Source organism: Etheostoma cragini, chromosome 17 (assembly GCF_013103735.1).
Source record: "Etheostoma cragini isolate CJK2018 chromosome 17, CSU_Ecrag_1.0, whole genome shotgun sequence".
Taxonomy (NCBI): domain Eukaryota; kingdom Metazoa; phylum Chordata; class Actinopteri; order Perciformes; family Percidae; genus Etheostoma; species Etheostoma cragini.
Window position 1 is genome coordinate 25,573,130 of NC_048423.1, and position 19,745 is coordinate 25,592,874.

Consider the following 19,745-nt stretch of genomic DNA (forward strand, 5'->3'; position numbering starts at 1 on the left):
AAAAAACATCTCCTCACTATCTGCTAGATGCCTGTCCCCGGAACACACTGTAAAAAACATCTCCTCAATATCTGCTAGATGCCTGTCCCTGGAACACACTGTAAAAAACATCTCCTCTATATCTGCTGGCTGCCTGTCCCCAGAACACACTGTAAAAACATCTCCTCTCTGTCTGCTAGCTGACTGGGTCTACAAACACCAACAAAAACAAACCGTGCCAACCTGTACCACAAAGCATGCACAAACAGTGTTCCAGACAACATCCCAACATCTCTTAGAGTACCTTAAGTCATGCACAAAGTGACTTCAGACTCTATGTGGGACTCGGAGCCATCTTTATGTTTAGGAAATGTCTCATTAGCTGACTGCACCGACAGCTGCTGTGCCCTTGTTTGGAAACATTTCCCAGAATCTAGTGTCTTTTATCTTGATACCTCATATTTTTTATTTGGACTTCGTTGTCTGAAGATTTTAGAGCCAACCTGTTTGTTGTCCTTTGTCATGTGGCTGGACGCAGCAGATGCCTTAGTGTTACGCAGGGAGGGAAATAACACACTCCACAGCGCTGTGGAGTAAGATATACTGTAGCTACACCACACATACAGTGAGGAAAATAAGTATTTAAACATCCTGCTATTTTGCTAGTTCTCCCACTTGAAATTGTCATCGTAGGTGCATGTCCACTGTGAGTGATACCTATTTTCCTCACTGTACAGGTTGGTATAGGAAACCAATGCTTTGGCTTGTTTGCATTGTTTTAAACCAGTCCCAATCATTTTGTGTGGCACTAATCTTCAGACATAGAGATGACAGCTCTGCAAAAAGAATCTTGGGAAGTAACTTTTCTGTCGACAGGAAAGGAGGGAGAGAAAGGGGAATGACATGCAAAGGGCCGCAGGTAGGAATGACACCCGAGCCGCTGTGGTACGGACTGGTGCTGACACGGGGTAGAGCTCCCACTACGCCCCAGAACACGGTTGTTAGGTGGAACATTAGCTGTGGTGGAGCTGTGCTTTTCCAGTGTGAACCAATCAGAAAGTTCCGTTTTATTTCTCCTTTAAAGCACCAACGCTCTTCGGTGTGCAGCCGGCAGTTCAGGCTCGCGCAAATCTCCCCTTTGCAGACAGACTAACTTTTAATGATATCAAACAAATAGAAATGTTCTCCCCCCCATCCAAACTGTCCTGGATCAATAGAGTAGCTACTTTCTTGTTTATGGCTGCACCTGCAATGAATGAAATAAAGAAGAGAAACTTAAATATTTTTTTTATAATTCCACAGGACAGATGAAGACATAAGAGGGGGGGATTGACATGCAGGGCCGCAGGTCAGAGTCAATCCCGCGGCCGCTGCATCAATTATGGCGGTTTTCCACTGCGTGGTATCTACTCGACTCGCCTCGACTCTACTCGCCTTTTTTGGTTTTCCATTACAAAGAAAAGTCCCTGGGACCTGCTACTAGGTACTTTTTTTAGTACTACCTCAGTCGAGGTTCCAAGCGAGCTGAGGCGAGCTCAAAAGGTGACGTGGAAACCTGCAGACTGCTGGTTGGTCGGATCCCTGCGTCGTTAGCAGACAAGAGTGCGGAGTGTGTGTCCAGAACAAACGGGACTTTAAAAAATAAATCTAGCCAGACACCGACAGATTATCTACTCTCTGCACTATTCTCACTTTTCAACTGTTCAATATTAAGGGCTGTTAGGGGTTTTATGTCGTTTCCAATATTGCACACTGTTACTTAAAAACAAGACAAGTTATCGAAGAAAAGTGTTTATTTAGCTTTTCAAGTAGCGCATCAAACCCTCCCGTACATCCCGGTCTTCTTCCTCTGCACCCTGTAACAGTGTGTCCCCCCCCCCCCCCCCCCCCCCCCCCCCCCCCCCGGCTCTGCTGGCCCAGATGCATCCCAGTCGTTGTCATAAGTCTCTCCATGACTCTCAATAAAGATTATATGAAGCCCAGCAGGTCAGAACCAGAGATCTCACCGGTCGGATGTCGCCCACCAGACGGTCTGCGGCGGCGGTTTTGCAGAGCGTGAATGCTCTGAAACACAAACAGTACACAGCACACATTTTGGTGTGTAATCATGGTTGCTAAAGTTCATGTACTTTATATAACGCTAGCGTATAGCGTTAGTAAATAATGACCGGGGCCCCTAACACATGCAAATGTTAGCTAACGTTACCAGGAAACTTAACTTACCCTTTTGTGTCGGCGAACAACAGTCATTTCGACGTCGGTATTCCCAAACGCCTGATTTTTTTAGCGGTGATTTTTGTTGCTTCCTTCAGCTTCTTTTGAAACAAAACTTTTCTTCTGGCTGTGGTGAGTAGCCAACGTGCTGTTGAGAGTCGCGTTGAAAATTACATCATCACGCGTAGCTATGGTGACCAGCCACGCTGGGGCGTTACTCATTTTGCAATGGAAACAGACGTAAAATGAGTCGAGTAGAGGCGAGTCAAGGCGAGTCGAGTTGAGCTGTTACCAGCAGTGGAAAAACGCCATTAGTGACCCTCAATAAATGTGAGCCTGCTCTACTGACTGTGCTAACCCTGCAACACCAAATTCAGTTTTATTGTCCTATGCACAGTGAGGAAACATGTTTACCTGTACGATGGAGTTCTTCCTTTGCTGTCTACAGAATGCCAAACAATACAGTATATACTTCAAATACATGAAATAAAACAATATTTAAAGGCAGCATGTGAAAAATACAGACAAAAAACACCAGTGTCGTTGGTATGAAAAGAAAAAAGATTAGTGTTGTTTTGATTGTAATTGTTGAACTCTTCTGTGTGTTCTTTCACAGTGCTGACGTGCCCCACTCTGTTCTCGGAGCACAGAAACCTGGCCATCCAGTTCCACCTGGAGTGTGTCTACACCAGTCTGACCTACTACGATTACCAGCCAGCCAAGGAACACATCAACAAGGCCCAGGAGCTGTCAGGGCTGGATATCAACATGACTGGTACGTCAAGTACACCGTTGTCTGGCTGTGGACAATCATTGAGAGTGACTAATTGGAAATCCATAACAGGAGGCTGTCATACCTGGTGTTGTCCTAAGCCCATACTGGTCCAGCCTTAGTGATACCTTAATTCAATGTAACAAATGTATCTGGTCAATCAAGGTGCTCTTGGCAAACGGACCCATTTCCAGCAAAAGTACTTGGCTCAGCTCATCCTTGAGGTCAAGAGAAAGCTGACGCAGCCGGGCCAGATCGGTGATGAGGCCACTCCCACTCCCACGCCTCCCGCCAGCCTGCCCAAGGTAGGAGCTTCTCATGGCTTCTTTCCAAATTCATTTACCACTTTGAACCTTTGGTTGTTCAGCTGACTGACTGAACAAACCTTCCCTGCTACATTGCGTTAGCATTCTGACCGGCCATACTGTCTCCTACAGTGTAATGTAGAGACCTCTACACACATCGGACTGCTCGCTGTAACTCAGCCCTCCGTTCTTGGCTCAAATGGATGACATAACGTAGGTCTGCAGAAATTACCCAGCAGGAAGGCCTAATCCCAAAAAACACCCCAGTTCAAAATCTACATTCAAGTCTAATAGCTATTAGAAATTAGTTAAATAATAATTAAACAAATATTTGCCGGCCCCTACGCCGTGGCCTGACAAGCCCCCCCCCTCGAAAACTGTAAATACACTTTGCAGCGACGCATGTCTCTTGGCTGTGACTTGCATTCCCCCCCAAGTCTCATCTCCTGGTTCCCCTTCTCCATCAACAACATGAAATCAAGGAGAGGGGCAACTTCTCTAATCACCGTCACTCTCTTACTTCTACCTCACTCTATCGCACACTCCCCACACACATGCCCGCTCGACAAGCAGAACACTTTTGGCCCATGGTGTTTGCTTATATCCAACAGGTTAATTTCCCTTTCACTGCTGGGTGCTGCCATCTAGTTTGGCAGTACTCCAACATGTCAGAAGAGCATGGCTTTGGAATGGGAGATGTTAGGCTCGGGGTGCTAATCTAGATTCAGTTAAACTGACAAAAGAAGAGTTGACGCGGGTCAGCTAACCCATGGGTCGACCCTCATCGCAAGTGTGAAGGAGGTATGTGTCTGCTGCCACTGTGACCCAGCCAGTGGCACAGATCTGATGTCTGGAGCCAAGACGGAGGTAGTGTGACATGGTTTAAAAGGAATGTTTATAAAGGGGGTTGGAATGCATGCCTGGGGCCTGTTGCACGAAACCATGATAAGGAATTAAGCCGGGATATTCAAGTTATCCTGGATGAATTTAGCTTGGACTCGGTTGCACGAAACCAGATTGAATTAAGCCCGGCCAAGTAACCATGGAGATTTATTCTTTGCGGCTAGCCTGGTCCAGAGCAGGCTAACAGCCAGGCTAAGATTAATCCTGGAGTCTCATGTGTTAAATCAGCTGCAGTCTGATCCGAAATAAACGTGTTTATGAGTTATTCCGTTGTCTTCTGCATGTGTTCTGCTTTATTTTTATTAACATGCATTAGCCTACTTGTCGCTATTGTTGTCGTGAGTTTGATTTAAACCCGACTACAGCTGTTTAGATGTTAGGAATGGTTGCACTGGCACACTGATGCGGAGTGGGACTTTTCCCGCGAGTCGCCTCAGTGTCCAGCGTCCGTGGTCTCAGTTTCCGATTACAGGACGCGCTCCAAAGATTAAGTGTGACAATATTAATGCAGTGATATTCCCAGATGATATTAATGTAGCGATATTCCCAGATGATATTAATGTAGCGATATTCCCAGATGATATTAATGTAGCGATATTCCCAGATGATATTAATGTAGCGATATTCCCAGATGATATTAATGTAGCGATATTCCCAGATGATATTAATGTAGCGATATTCCCAGATGATATTAATGTAGCGATATTCCCAGATGATATTAATGTAGCGATATTCCCAGATAATATTAATGTAGCGATATTCCCAGATGATATTAATGTAGCGGTATTCCCAGATGATATTAATGTAGCGATATTCCCAGATGATATTAATGTAGCGATATTCCCAGATGATATTAATGTAGCGATATTCCCAGATGATATTAATGTAGCGATATTCCCAGATGATATTAATGTAGCGATATCCCCAGATGATATTAATGTAGCGATATCCCCAGATGATATTAATGTAGCGATATTCCAGATGATATTAATGTAGCGATATTCCAGATGATATTAATGTAGCGATATTCCCAGATGATATTAATGTAGCGATATTCCCAGATGATATTAATGTAGCGATATTCCCAGATGATATTAATGTAGCGATATTCCCAGATGATATTAATGTAGCGATATTCCCAGATGATATTAATGTAGCGATATTCCCAGATGATATTAATGTAGCGATATTCCCAGATGATATTAATGTAGCGATATTCCCAGATGATATTAATGTAGCGATATTCCCAGATGATATTAATGTAGCGATATTCCCAGATGATATTAATGTAGCGATGTTCCCAGATGATATCAATGTAGTAATATTCCCAGATGATATTAATGTAGCGACGTTCCCAGATGATATTAATGTAGCGATGTTCCCAGATGATATTAATGTAGCGATATTCCCAGATGATATTAATGTAGCGATATTCCAGATGATATTAATGTAGCAATATTCCAGATGATATTAATGTATCGATATTCCCAGATGATATTAATGTAGCAATATTCCAGATGATATTAATGTAGCGATATTCCAGATGATATTAATGTAGCGATATTCCCAGATGATATTAATGTAGCGATATTCCCAGATGATATTAATGTAGCGATATTCCCAGATGATATTAATGTAGCGATATTCCCAGATGATATTAATGTAGCGATATTCGCAGATGATATTAATGTAGCGATATTCCCAGATGATATTAATGTAGCGATATTCCCAGATGATATTAATGTAGCGATGTTCCCAGATGATATCAATGTAGCAATATTCCCAGATGATATTAATGTAGCGATATTCCCAGATGATATTAATGTATCGATATTCCCAGATGATATTAATGTAGCGATATTCCCAGATGATATTAATGTATCGATATTCCCAGATGATATTAATGTAGCGATATTCCAGATGATATTAATGTAGCGATATTCCAGATGATATTAATGTAGCGATATTCCCAGATGATATTAATGTAGCGATATTCCCAGATGATATTAATGTAGCGATATTCCAGATGATATTAATGTAGCGATATTCCAGATGATATTAATGTAGCGATATTCCCAGATGATATTAATGTAGCGATATTCCCAGATGATATTAATGTAGCGATATTCCCAGATGATATTAATGTAGCGATATTCCCAGATGATATTAATGTAGCGATATTCCCAGATGATATTAATGTAGCAATATTCCAGATGATATTAATGTATCGATATTTCCAGATGATATTAATGTAGCAATATTCCCAGATGATATTAATGTAGCGATATTCCCAGATGATATTAATGTAGCGATATTCCAGATGATATTAATGTAGCAATATTCCAGATGATATTAATGTATCGATATTCCCAGATGATATTAATGTAGCAATATTCCAGATGATATTAATGTAGCGATATTCCAGATGATATTAATGTAGCGATATTCCCAGATGATATTAATGTAGCAATATTCCCAGATGATATTAATGTAGTGATGTTCCCAGATGATATCAATGTAGTATTATTCCCAGATGATATTAATGTAGCGATATTCCCAGATGATATTAATGTACCGATATTCCCAGATGATATTAATGTACCGATATTCCCAGATGATATTAATGTACCGATATTCCCAGATGATATTAATGTAGTGATATTCCCAGATGATATTAATGTAGCGATATTCCCAGATGATATTAATGTAGCGATATTCCGAGATGATATTAATGTAGCGATATTCCCAGATGATATTAATGGCAGACTGGTCAAAGACCAATATATTCATGATTTAAATTTCTTGTTGCTATTCCTTCTCTAATAAAGGATAGTTTGTGTTACTCCTTAATAAGTGGGCCTAATGTTTTTTTTTATTATAGCTTACATTGGTTTCATAACCTTCTCAATAAGTCTCACATCACCTCTGCATCAGTAAATCTGTGATTGATACCGTGGTCTATGTGAGAAAGCCGTGAACGTGCACTTATCCCACCTATCTACACCTGGCTGGACATAGCTTCACCTGTTCATCCTGGTTATCTCCACCTGGCTGGACATAGCTTCACCTGTTCATCCTGGTTATCTCCACCTGGCTGGACATAGCTCCACCTGTTCATCCTGGCTCGGCAATCGTGCTACCGATTAAGCCGCGATGAGCAGATCACACTAAGTCAAGCTGCGCTTTTTCATTTATCCTGGATATCTTCATTCTACTTTTGTGCAACAGGCCCCCGGACAGCTGGTATTCAGTTTTCCCATTTTTTCTACCAACAATCAATGTTGTTGGACCATAATATTTCCTAACCTTAACCAAGTAGTACATTTAACCTAAAACGGTCTCTGTCTTACCTAAACCAATTAGTTTGTGTCCCTAAACTAAACCGTAGTGGTTACATGTCAGCAAACTAGCACAGGAATCTTTTGGGTTCTAGGCTTTAACAATCAACTACCAATTAGGACGCTAGACCAGAAAACACTTGTTTTTAAAGGCGAAGAATTTATCTTTAACAAAAAAATACAAGAAAAGGACATTTTTCTTCTACACTCCACGGTTCAGCAGTTAGGAGTGAGAACATGAAGGGCTCACATGGCCAAGTCCCCCGTTTCTCCTCGGCCTAACATTTCACCAAATTGTTTTGGACATGTGTATTTGGATAAAACAATGTATTTGTCCAGTCCAAGATGTAAATTAAATCAAGGCTCCAGCTTTCTCACTTTGTGTGTAGTAGTAGCCTGACACATGTTTCATGAGTTCTACAGCCTCGGGCTTACCACACTAGCATGGGTCAGCTACCAACTGGCCTTTAAGAGCACAACTAGAATGCTAGACTTTTTAAAATGACAAAATAAATAAAAATGCAGACTAAATGGGAAGATAAAAAGAAGTAACAACAAAGTCGAGACTTCCAAAGCTTTCCCGGGGGAAGTCACTAATCACAAGTTGTGTTTGTTAAAGCCGTAGTCCAATAAGATTCTGTGGGGCTTTATAGGGCATAACCAAATAAAGAATATGAATATTAAAACTCCTACTGGATTGAACATTCTGTACTCAGGACAAATACTTGTATTGGTCGTCCACCCCGCTGTCAGTAACCAGCAAAGCCTTGTCAATGCATTCTGCGGTTGAAAGAGGGCTTATGAAGAATTATTTGGATTGGTTCAAGATCAGAAAGCTCAGAAAATAATCAAAATGTCTGACAGTGAAATAAAAGGGACGTGGTGGACACCAACAAGAGAGGGAGGCAACCCCAACATTTCTCCAACACCCAGACTAGTAGTTGACTATCAGAGGTGGGAGATGTCCAGGACGGGACAGGGGGCATATATACCGATAACTGCAGTCCCCACACCGGAGTTAGGACAGCATGTGGTCGCAACTCTAGCATCTGCCTGACATGACCTGACAGGGTCACTGTGGACTCTGTACTTTCTCTTCAATTGTGTCTCCCTGAGGATTAGGACATAGTGAAATGGACAAAATAGATTTTGCTTGGGTCACATATTTGTTACTGTAAATTATAACCATAGTTGGTACCTTGTTATCCGAGAAAGTAATATAAATATATCCCTACCATCACCATTTTTAAAGAAATGACCTACTAAGCAGCGGCATGTGCGATGAACTCTTAAAGTTGTATATCTTCTTTCTTTTTCCCTTAAAGTTTTTTCAAGAAATATGCTTAATCTAACAAATGGCATGCTGGCTCACTTGGTGGTGCTTAGTTGTTTTCATGTTCCATGGTCGACGGCTTCAGAGTGTGTGTATCTGACTGTCTGTGTGTGTTTTTCCATGTGCTTACAGGACTACAGTCTGGGGGATGACACGGTGCTGGATAAGATCAACCTAGCGGAGCCAGATCAGTATGAGCTGCCAGACCTCAGCGCCGAGGAGCAGGCCGTCATCCTAGGCGTCTGGTAAGTCCTCTACCCCCCCCCCCCCCCCCCCCCCCCCCCCCCCCCCCCCCCCCCCCCCCCCCAGCTCAGCACTCCTTCTGGCTCTGAGCTTAAAACAATACAGACTGTTATGTGGTCACTTCTTCACAAGGAGAGTCCTTGTCGGGGTTTCCCTGGATTCTCTGCAGGCAAAGGCTAGAAAACGTGTGTCGAACAGCTTTTTAGTTCCTGCTTTTTCAGCTTTAGTCCCGTCTCTTTGCCTTTTCAGCACGGTGGACAGTTGCAAGTAAGTGTGCAAGCGTTAACTTTCCCTGATTTTCTCCTCCATTCTGCAGCAGACGTGCAGTGACTCGGTGATGACGCCGTGCACTGAGCTCTGGCTCATTAATGGGAGGGGTAGAGTACGAGCAGCGGGGCTAGGAGCGCATTGGTCCGTTCTGTTTGATATGTCTGTTTTTTAAAGGATTACAGCAGCTACAGATGACAGATCTTTTTCAGAGTCCATCAGTTATTTACTACCGTCTACTGAGGTAATAAAGGATTAGGTGAGAAGGAGTCATTTTCCTAATCAGGCTGGTTTTTGGAGCCCGTGGAGTCGCCCTCTGCTGGGCATTAGAGGATTTCAGGTTTAATGCACTTCACGTTTCAGACCCAGAAGCCACGTCCATGTCCGCCGACTTCTTTTAAACAATCCATTATCATAACACAAATGTCTATCATGAACTTAAGACTCTGTAATGTAAAGTTATACTGTAAAGGCCCTGAAGACAAACCGAGTACTGTTATGGCGTTTCTGTTTCTCCAGCGCACCGACTGGTTCTGGCCTGCTCACAGGTGCCCCCTGGGGGTTGTTGCTGTACATTGCAGCTACTGCAGCGCTCATCGGATAAACAGTTTTTCTCCGTTTAACATCTGTAATAATACACAGTATTATATCACAAATATCAAAAGGTACCCTTTTAAATTCTGCGTGTACTGAAGTCAACTATGTGAATGAATATTGTAGTAATAATAATAATAATAATAAAAGTAATAATAATAATACTTCTCATGTGAAGTATTTAATCGATATTGAATTGTAACAACATAGGATCATGAGCCACAGTATTGAAATGTAATTGTGAGGTCCCTAGCCCACCCCCCTATCCCCATCCCTACTAAAGTCAGGGCTGTCTGCTATGGATGACTATTTCTTAGTGACTTCACAAGTTGTAGCTTAAAGTGGATCAGTAGATAAAGTCTGGAGCAGGTGTCAGCACTTCTTTTTCTTCTGTGGTTTTACCTCGGGATTAGGGATCAACTACTGTAACTAATGAACTTGTTTGTAGTGGCGGTTTTATCCAGAAAAGTGTGAATATAAAAGATTCAACTTTGTATGAAAGCATTTAGCTTCCTAGCGCGTCAGTCATTAACTCCCATGCTGCTGCTGGGACTGTGGTGGAGGTGAACGGAGCGATCAGTGAGATTGCTCGGAGATGATGGATGAGCAGCAGGTCTCTAAATTAATATGGTATCCCAACACCTGCTTGCTAAACATTAAAAATGTATCTTGTGACTCTTGAGTCTTCCAGAGAGTGAACAAACCAGATTTAGGAAAAATATGAATATGGATTTTATTGTTACTGGAGCCTTACGACAAACCTTGAGTACCTATAATCAGCTTGTTGATACATACTGTACATAGTGTAGTATTGGATGGAACTGTGGGGCTAATTAGAGACTTCTGCTCCTATACTAATGATTCAATCCTTATTGTCCAAGCCAAAGGAGAAATGAAGTTATCAGTGGACATGGTAAATGCATTGCAAAAAATTACTATTAACTGAATTTATTCAGCCACAGTACTGCCTTACACTGTTTGACATAAAAAATATACACAATCAGGGACTTGGTTATATATGTGGATATGACCTAAAGAGACACTGGATAGCAGTTATGCACATAGGGCATCAATGAAGTTGGAGCCATCACACCGCCGGTGTGAACAGTTGCCTTGGCTGAAATGGGAGAACACCTATCAGTCAGATGGATGGCTGGGAAACGTGTGGAGTGTTGAAAGGGTGTTGGTGTAATCCAGGGACTTGGAGTGTCAGCCACAGTGTGACTGTCTGAAGGAAGTGGTCAGTTTGACTAAGAATTTGAACGACCTCTTCGTTGTCAGTGCGTGTTGTATTAATTAGAGCACATTCCGGGATGTGATTACTTTTTATTACATTTTAGCCACGGGCTTACACCAGAGAGTGCTTGGTCATTCTGTCTCCTCCATGGTCCCTTTAACTCTGGGAGTGTGACCTTGTCTGGGTTTTCTTGTCTCCCTCTGTGGATATATGGAGCTCTGGAAGCGCTAACATTTACCTTTTAGGTAAAGTACTTTAGAAAGCTTTATCAATTAATGTACTGTGAAAACTCATAAATCAGGAGATTCGTGAACAGTTTAGCTTGGAAGTTTATTATTGACCTTGAAACATGAGTCTCAACTCAAGGTCTACATACTAGATTGTTCCTGGGCTCCAACTTCAAAAAAAAGTTTGCAAGGTCAAGAATTCACTTTCAAGCTAAGCCAACTGAAATAAGAAGTTCTAAAAGCACCTCAAAAACAACCACGTGGTGATAAAGAGCGTCAGATATGGTAGAAAGCGGTGGACAAGGCTAGTAACTGGACCTTGACTTTAAATGTATTGTCTAAATAGCTGCTAACGTTAGCTTCGGTTGAACTAGTTGGGATGGCGGATTGTCCAACCTTGTCAGAAACCAAAAGGCTTCACACCTGATCCAAACCACGTCCGACGTGATCTGACATCAGACAGGTGTGGTGGAGGGGCATGTGACACCACTTGTGATGAAGCATACAGCAGGTTCCATCCTGCTGAAGAAGGGGGGGGATCCATGTGTATATCTCTCACTTTCCCCTCAGGACCTGCAGCTCTTAATCACTAAGTTAGTTAAAGCTACTAAAGATACATTAAAAATCAGTCTTCTCCAGCAAACTGATTTATTTATTTCAATCGCGTAACGGAACCCGAGTTCTCGACTCAGCACAAATGACCTAACCCAAGAAGAGATCGTTTTTGAGGCATTTTAGGCCTTTATCTTCATAGGACAGATGAAGACTGGGGGGGGGAGACATGCAGCAAAGAAGTTCAGGGCTGAGTCGGAACTCGCGGCTGCTCCTCCGGTAGGTGAGCTGCCCAGGCTCCCACAAGCAAACCTTCTTGGTTTGTCTTCTGATTATGATATGATAAACAAAAAGGAATGTAGCCCAAAATACATCTTTAAAGTTGAAGTAAACTGTTTTGGTCTGTCAGGAACAGCAGTTTATTACATAGAAGAGAGTATTTGCAAATTAATTATTTAAAAATCATACTATGTGAAAATTACGGACCTACATGCTTTGGAAGTAGGAAAACCTGCAAAATCAGCAGTGGATGAAATACTTGTTCTCCCGTGTGTGTGTGTGTGTGTGTGCGCGCACAGGTTCACAGTATTAGGAATAACAAAAATATGCAATGTAGTGAGAGAATACAAGATGTGTGCTGATTTATAATATATAATGGATATATGCTGTTAACCGAGAGTGTTGTCCTGCAGCACTGACTTCCAGAAGAATAACCCGGTCCACAAACTGACTGAAGAGGAACTCCTGGCCTTCACATCTGTGAGTCATTTTTTATTGTTTTTGTGATTGTCTTATTGCCCAAACAAACTAAGTTGGAAATATCTGATGATCATGATTTCTTTGCCGTTCTTTGTATATACTGTATGTTCTCTACTGATGCCTTAAAGTTTTGGTAGTTTCAACCTTTAGTCACACGAAACGCTCATCATTCCTTGAACCTACTCTACTGTTTTTGGTAATTGTGACTGTAAAGAGCCCCTGTTCCGCTCTGATTGGCCTGCTGGCCGACTCTGTTGTGATTGGTCAGCCAAATTCAAACAGCCACTGGGTGGGCTGTGCTAGCTCAGGCAGCACCAATGGACAGCACATATGAAAAACTGGACTGGCTTTTTCCATCAATGACATCACTAATCAAGGAATTTGAAACAGGAATGTGGCGAGTTGTTTTAGGCAGTTGAGAACAAGTGCTGTCTGTGTGAGAGAGGGAAATGTTAACACATGTAGTCATCTAGTCGTGGAACGCCTACATAATGAGTTGGCGGCGAGGCCCAAGCAGGAGGGGAGGTGCTATTTCAGAGCTGTGGCAGCGGCAGAGGTCCAGTACAACAGCCAAGGCTTTCCCCCTGTGCTGGGAATGATCCAAGGTGTGAGGGCTCCATCCACCAGAGGTGGGTATTCAAGCAGTGGTGTCAACACCAAAATGTTCTCCCATTTCAATGCTCTGTTGTGGATGTTTTGACCTTCCTTCACGAGACTCTCCTTTTCCACTATTAAGGTTTCTTTAGAAGCTATATGTGCCCGTCATGTGGGCTTAGAGCGGGTGATGCCAGGCGCCCACCCTCTCTCTCTCTCTTGTCATGCGTTTCTTGAAGGGAGTCTGAGACCTGTGGTTAAGTCCTGTGTCCCCTCATGGGATTTGACTTTGGTGCTTAAGGCTTGTTATAACCTAAACCTGCACTACTACTCGCATTAACTTGTGTGTGTGTGTGACTCATGTTTTATCTGCGCATCCCTCTTGTACCCAGTTCACTTTGGATAGTTCCAAAGTTTGCAGCGTTTTTGCCTAATTTTATCCCCACAGCCTACTGCTCTACGGCTTTTGAGCTTCTGTCCCCAGCCTTTTGGATCCATGTAGCAGAGGAGGTTGCGTTCCCTGTGCCTGGTGCATGTTCCATGCACCTAATACACCATACCCAGGGAGGGCTTCTATGTGACCAGTTGTTTGCCAGGGGCAGAGCACGGTCTAGGGGCAGAGCCCGGTCTAGGGGCGTCCTGCTTGCTCACCTGGTGGAGTGTGCGCCCAATGTACAAAGGCCCAGTCCTTACTGCAGCAACTTTGGGTTTGGTTCCGACCTGCGGCCCTTTGCTGCATGTTGTTCCCCTTTTCCTGTCTTCAGCTGTCCTGTCATTTAAAGGCCTGAAAGGCCCCAAAAATAATCTTTACAATAAAAATAATAATAATTTCAAAGCTGTCCAACAGCGGCTTTCTCACTGGATTGTAGCAGCTGTAGCCCTAGCTTGCAACAGCAGTTTTCTTCTTTTGCCTCACTACATTACTTGTCAATAATATGATACGGTGATGCCAGTTTCAGAACGAATTGTTTGCAGTTGGGTCTGCTCAACCTTGGAACACAGAATGGCTGAAAGCCATATTTCAAATGATAACATCAGAGTAGTCTCAAGGTTGACAGATAAATGATCAGTGATCATCCCTGACCCAACTCCTGTGAAATATCTCATTTTCTCCTGAAGGAAAGCATTGCCAGTTGTGAAGCACCTTCCTCTTCTGAGTTTTATGTTTTGTCCTGCTGAGGCATACGTTGTCCCTCTCTAGCCTGGATGCTCCACTCTTCTTCAGAGGAGTGAGTTAGGAGCGAGTGAGTAGAACTGAAGACCGGAATTAAAAGGTGAGAAACGGAGTGGTGCTGCAGGCTCTCCGCTCACTCTGTTGGCTACAGTTACACTGCGACTACTTCCAGCATGTTAAAAGCAGGGATGGCATGGACAATTAGGATTAGGAATTTTAATGTTTGCCTTAAGTGTTACGGGAGATCTTACTTTTAGTCTAAAGCTTATTAATTCTTATTTCGGATTTTAGCATCAAGCATCTGTCATCAGCTCATTAACATCTGAAATACATTGTCACACCGGACGGCTCTGAGGGCGGCAATCTTCAGACGTCGTCAACTCCATGTGGCGGTTGGGCTTGGTCCTTATTTATCTATTCGTTTCTCTCTCAGACGACAGCAGTCATCTTTTCATGTGGCAGTTTTGCCTGATTTAGAAAGTCTGTTCTACACTGAGAAGTCATTAGACTTCTGTCCACTGTCGCACTGTTGCTTGCTCTGGAGGAGACTACTAGAACTGTTGGGTCCTTGTAAATTCTGGAGTGTGGTCTATCTGTATAGTGTCTTGAGATAACTCTTGTTATGAATTGATACTATAAATAAAATTGAATTGAATTGAATTAGATCATTCCTCCCTAAGGCTACCAGTTCCTGTTCTGAGTAAACCGTACACAATGCATTGTCTATCTCTTGGCCAGGAAACACTTATGTTCACACATCAGTCTGATCAATCAGTGTGTGTCCACAGGCAATCAGTTGATTGTTTGGTATTTTCTTCTTCATCCTTTTTACAACAATTCAGCTAGAAGCAACAAAAAAGAAAATGGTTTTATTCTTTCAGCTAACTATGTGAAACATAATGAAACCAGGCTCCCAGTCAGCGAGCCAGCAAGACAACATTGCACAAGATTCATTAGTTTTTTTTGGACTTACGTTACCAATACAACACCACCGTAAAACTCTGATTAGCCAACGCAAGCATTCAAAAATACAATCAGTGCATCTCATAAAGCAGCTCACATTTGCAGAGGAGTCATGCAGAGGGCAAAAACACACTACACAGCCAGGACCAAGACTCATACATGAATAAAAATAAACCTTCTAAATATTAGCAGGTAAAATAGTACATCATTAATTGTGAAAATACGAATTTCATTTTCTATTCCGCTCCTGTGTCCCCATTATCAGCCCGTTTCAGTCTATAGACAGCCCCATAACCCTAAATCTGCAGATATAGCGCCAGCTCGCTAGCTAGCTAGCTAGCCTGGGTTGACAAGGTCCAATCAAAAGCGGAAGAGACATTTCTAGGCCTAAAGTTCCAGTTAACTTTAACTTTAAGGGTTTTTAAGATGAAAACCCTTGCAGCTGGGGTCTCAGTGTGAACAATGAGCTGCTGTTACTGCGTCTGCAGGCAGCTGCTGGCTCTGTGAGCAGGCATCTTCCCAGCCTACATGTAGATCCAGGAATCTGCAGGCTGGTTAGATGGTTGTCACATGTCTAGCTGTCTTCATCGATACATGACAACTGTCGCTTTCCTGGAGAACCATCTGGACCTAGTACTAATATGTCAGTTATTACCCGAGCTTTACACTCATAGAGCAACAGTCGTTGGGTACAGTATAAAAAGACATTGTCTGTATGATAGGGCTGTAATCAACCAAAGAAAATCTTGGTCGACTAAAGTCCTGACATTGCCGACTAAAAATCAAGTGTTTGGGTGTGTGTGTGTTGGGGGTGTGTGTGTGTGTGTGGGGGGGGGGGGGGGGGGGGGGGTGGTGTAAGAGCAAGATTAAATAACTGTACTGTCCCGCAGTACTTGTCCTTGTAGGCTATTTGCAGTATATTAAATCCTTTTTGACCTAATTATTTTGCACTATAATGCCACTTGTCTGTCGGCTCTGACAGCGCTGCATCAGCGCTCTGTGTCTTCGCACGGAGACATGTTGACACGGAGACACTATTAGATTAAAGCTTTTACTCTTACGCTTGCTTCCGCGGTATATTAACAAGTTCTTAAAACCTAAACCCTCCACAACAGCAATGGGCCTCATATCCTGAGCAATAAAGTCGACGATTCCTTCCGTGATATTATTTTTGCGTTTGGATGGTAGAGGCTTAACATCCAGCGGGGTCTGGGGGGGGGTCTGGGTGTGTCTGGGGGGCGCTACCGTAGTTGCGGGTGGGTGTGCCGGTAGTTATAAAACGATTATTAGACAATGAAATATGTCAATTCTGATATGTTCATAAAGCCTACTCCAAACAGACAGGGCAACCTAACGCAGACAGGTTAGCTTACCGTTTTTAGGTGATACGCCATGTTTGTAGTCCCGCTGCGATATGCAATCTGTTACTTGCGAACTTTGCATTCAACTTTTTCCCGTTATCTATTTTTGTAAAATGCTGCCACACTGGCGAAGTCTTTCACATGGTAGAGGAGGACTGACTGTAAATTAAACACTCACAATTAAATTAATATTCTGCAAACCACTAAAACAAGGCTTTTGTAGTTCTTTCTTCAATCTGTCCCCAGAGGGTCGGGCTAATCCAACAAAAGAGAAAACGGGGGTGTTCTGAAGACAGACTGTTACCTGTGAAACAGGGTGCTCTGAAAACACCCCCATTGGCAATTAGTGCTTTCCACCCATAGACAGTTGCTTCCACCTGATGAAATAACACGGCAAAAAATCAACCAATCAGAATTTGGGTCGAGCCAGAACGTATCGACCAATAAATCGACTAGTCGAGTGGAAGATTACAGCCCTACTATATGACTATTAATATGAAAATGAATCGGCTTACAGTTTGTAGCTAACTGCCAAACAGTTATGGTCTTTCTCCAGATCTTTTTAACAGAGAAAAGGTTATTGGGTAGAGTGTAGCCTAGCAGCGGCAGACCTTACCTAGCGCTCCGGATGCAGTGATGGCTGCTGTACAAATAGTCTCAGGAAGGAACTTTTGTTTAATTTATGTTTTAAATTTTTTTTAAGACTGTTTTTGGGGGCTTTTCCCTTTTATTAAAGTGACAGTAGATGGACATGAAAGGGGGGAGAGAGATGGGGATGACACGCAGCAATGGACCGCAGGTCGGAGTCCAACCCGGGCCACTGCAGGACTCAGCTGACGTGGGGTGCACATTCTTACTGGGGGGGCTAAAGGCCGCTCCTCATCCAATATTAAATGAACTGTTAACTCAACACAGTAATGTGAGCTATTTAATGAGCTGCTACGTGGTTCCACCTCATTCTCTCTTACCAGTGGATCTCTGTGTGGACTCCATCCCAAAACCTCCCAGTTAGAGAGGACATGTCCTAAACATATTCTTTGTAAATCGTTACAATCATTCCCCAAAAAAACTAAGCAGGCCTTGTTGCACCCTCCACCTCTTCTTCCAAACTCGACATTTTCAGCATGTTGTTGTTACCGTAGTGAATGTAACACGCAGAGAGCACAATGCCCTGCAACTATCCAATAAATGTACTTCCATTGATCCAGACTGGGCAGTCAATCAGCCTGTCAAGGGAATTTTATTTATACAGTGTTATAAAATAACTTCTGTGATTTCGCACTTTTTAAATATAGACCCAAAGTTCCCCAATGAGCAAGCACTTGGGCACACCGCCAGCTGCTAGGGGTTAAACCAAGGATTCAGAGATCCAACTTATATCCAGGCATTACTGTACAGCATATCCTCAGGTCTGTCTCTGTCTGATCCCTGTCCACAGCCTGATTGGCTCATAAATCAGGACTGAGATGAAGGATCATGTCCATTGTAAAGTAAAAAATAGGGATTTTGGAAATGCTAAGTCAGAAAGAAAGTATAAGGAGCTAGGAAGGTTAGTTTACAGCCCTTGCAGTTGTTGTGGACAGTTGTGTTGTGTATAAAGATACAGTGTGTGAATGTGTGTGTGTATGTATACTGTTTATACCGTGTGTGTATGTGTGTGTGTGTGTGTGTGTGTGTGTGTGTGTGTGTGTGTGTGTGTGTGTGTGTGTGTGTGTGTGTGTGTGTGTGTGTGTGTGTGTGTGTGTGTGTGTGTATATATATATATATATATATATATATATATATATATATATATATAGTCAGTCCTTCAGCAGTTGAAGTAATAAGTTGTCAAATGTATTGGTACTTAGTGTATGTTTAGGTCTACTTTTACATTGTTAGTTGCAAAATATTGTACTGTAAATACTCAAAAAAAAAAGTGTGTAATCAAATAATGACCTAGTCACAACTCACAAAAACAGGTATCTCTGTAGCATTTGTCAATCAAACCTAACCTTCTCTCTATGTATTTCAAATTAAAAGTCAACAAATACAGTTGTGGATTTGGATTGTGCCCTTTAAGCTGCTTAAAGGCGTTTAACCTACTGTCATGGCCCACATTCACCGACGACTCATCAGTACAACACAGTCCATTTATCTCTTCTAACCCAATTACTGTTTGATTCACTAATTATTTCCCTTTGTTTGTACTTGGCAGTAATACTTCAGATTTGTCCCATTGACAGTAGATCTAATAGGGAGGAGATATGCACTTTGAGACACTGGATGCCTTTGAATGGGAAACATCTATACTGGAAATGTTGATGGGAGCTCATAAGCGATTAACAACAAAAGTTAAAGGGAGTTGAAATAATTATTGAATGTAAACTATTGAAGAGAACAGTATTGTGAGTAGCAAAGTGGCGAGAATGCCATGAATCTAGATAGATGGATGGATGGATGGATGTTTATTGATCCCAAGAAAAATGGGAAATTCCGGTGTTAGAGCAGCAAAATCATTCACAAAGCACAGAATATAAATATAAATGAAATACTAGGAAAAATATACATACATACAATTTACATGAAATAATAATGTGAATAAAGTAAAAAAGAACACATTTTTGAATATGTACAGGATGGGGAAACAAAAATGTGCAACTGCTTAAATAATATGCTAAAATGTTAAAATGTATGCTACATGTAAATAAACCAAATGTGCAGGTTGCATTAGTGCAGTAGTGTGGTGTCCAAAGTTTCATCTACCACCCAGAGATGACATGTTAAAAAGTGTTATTGCTTGTGGTATGAATGATTTTCTGTAGCGGTCCGTGCGGCATCGAATCTGTCGGAGCCTCTTAGAGAAGCTGCTCCTGTTGGACCAGTGGGGGGTGGAGAGGGTGGAGCTGCTCCTCTGTTGGACCAGTGTGGGGTGGAGAGGGTGGAGCTGC

General features: G+C 42.4%; 1 protein-coding gene across 1 annotated transcript in view; it reads left to right on the forward strand.

Annotated features, from left to right (window-relative positions):
• Positions 1 to 19,745, forward strand: part of ttc27 (tetratricopeptide repeat domain 27) — a 55,700-nt gene that overhangs the window by 13,440 nt on the left and 22,515 nt on the right. Inside the window, exons 6-9 of the mRNA XM_034898554.1 lie at positions 2,810 to 2,968; positions 3,131 to 3,270; positions 8,977 to 9,089; positions 12,657 to 12,723. Of these exons, the coding sequence (XP_034754445.1) occupies positions 2,810 to 2,968; positions 3,131 to 3,270; positions 8,977 to 9,089; positions 12,657 to 12,723 (479 nt within the window). The remainder of the gene's footprint in view (positions 1 to 2,809; positions 2,969 to 3,130; positions 3,271 to 8,976; positions 9,090 to 12,656; positions 12,724 to 19,745) is intronic.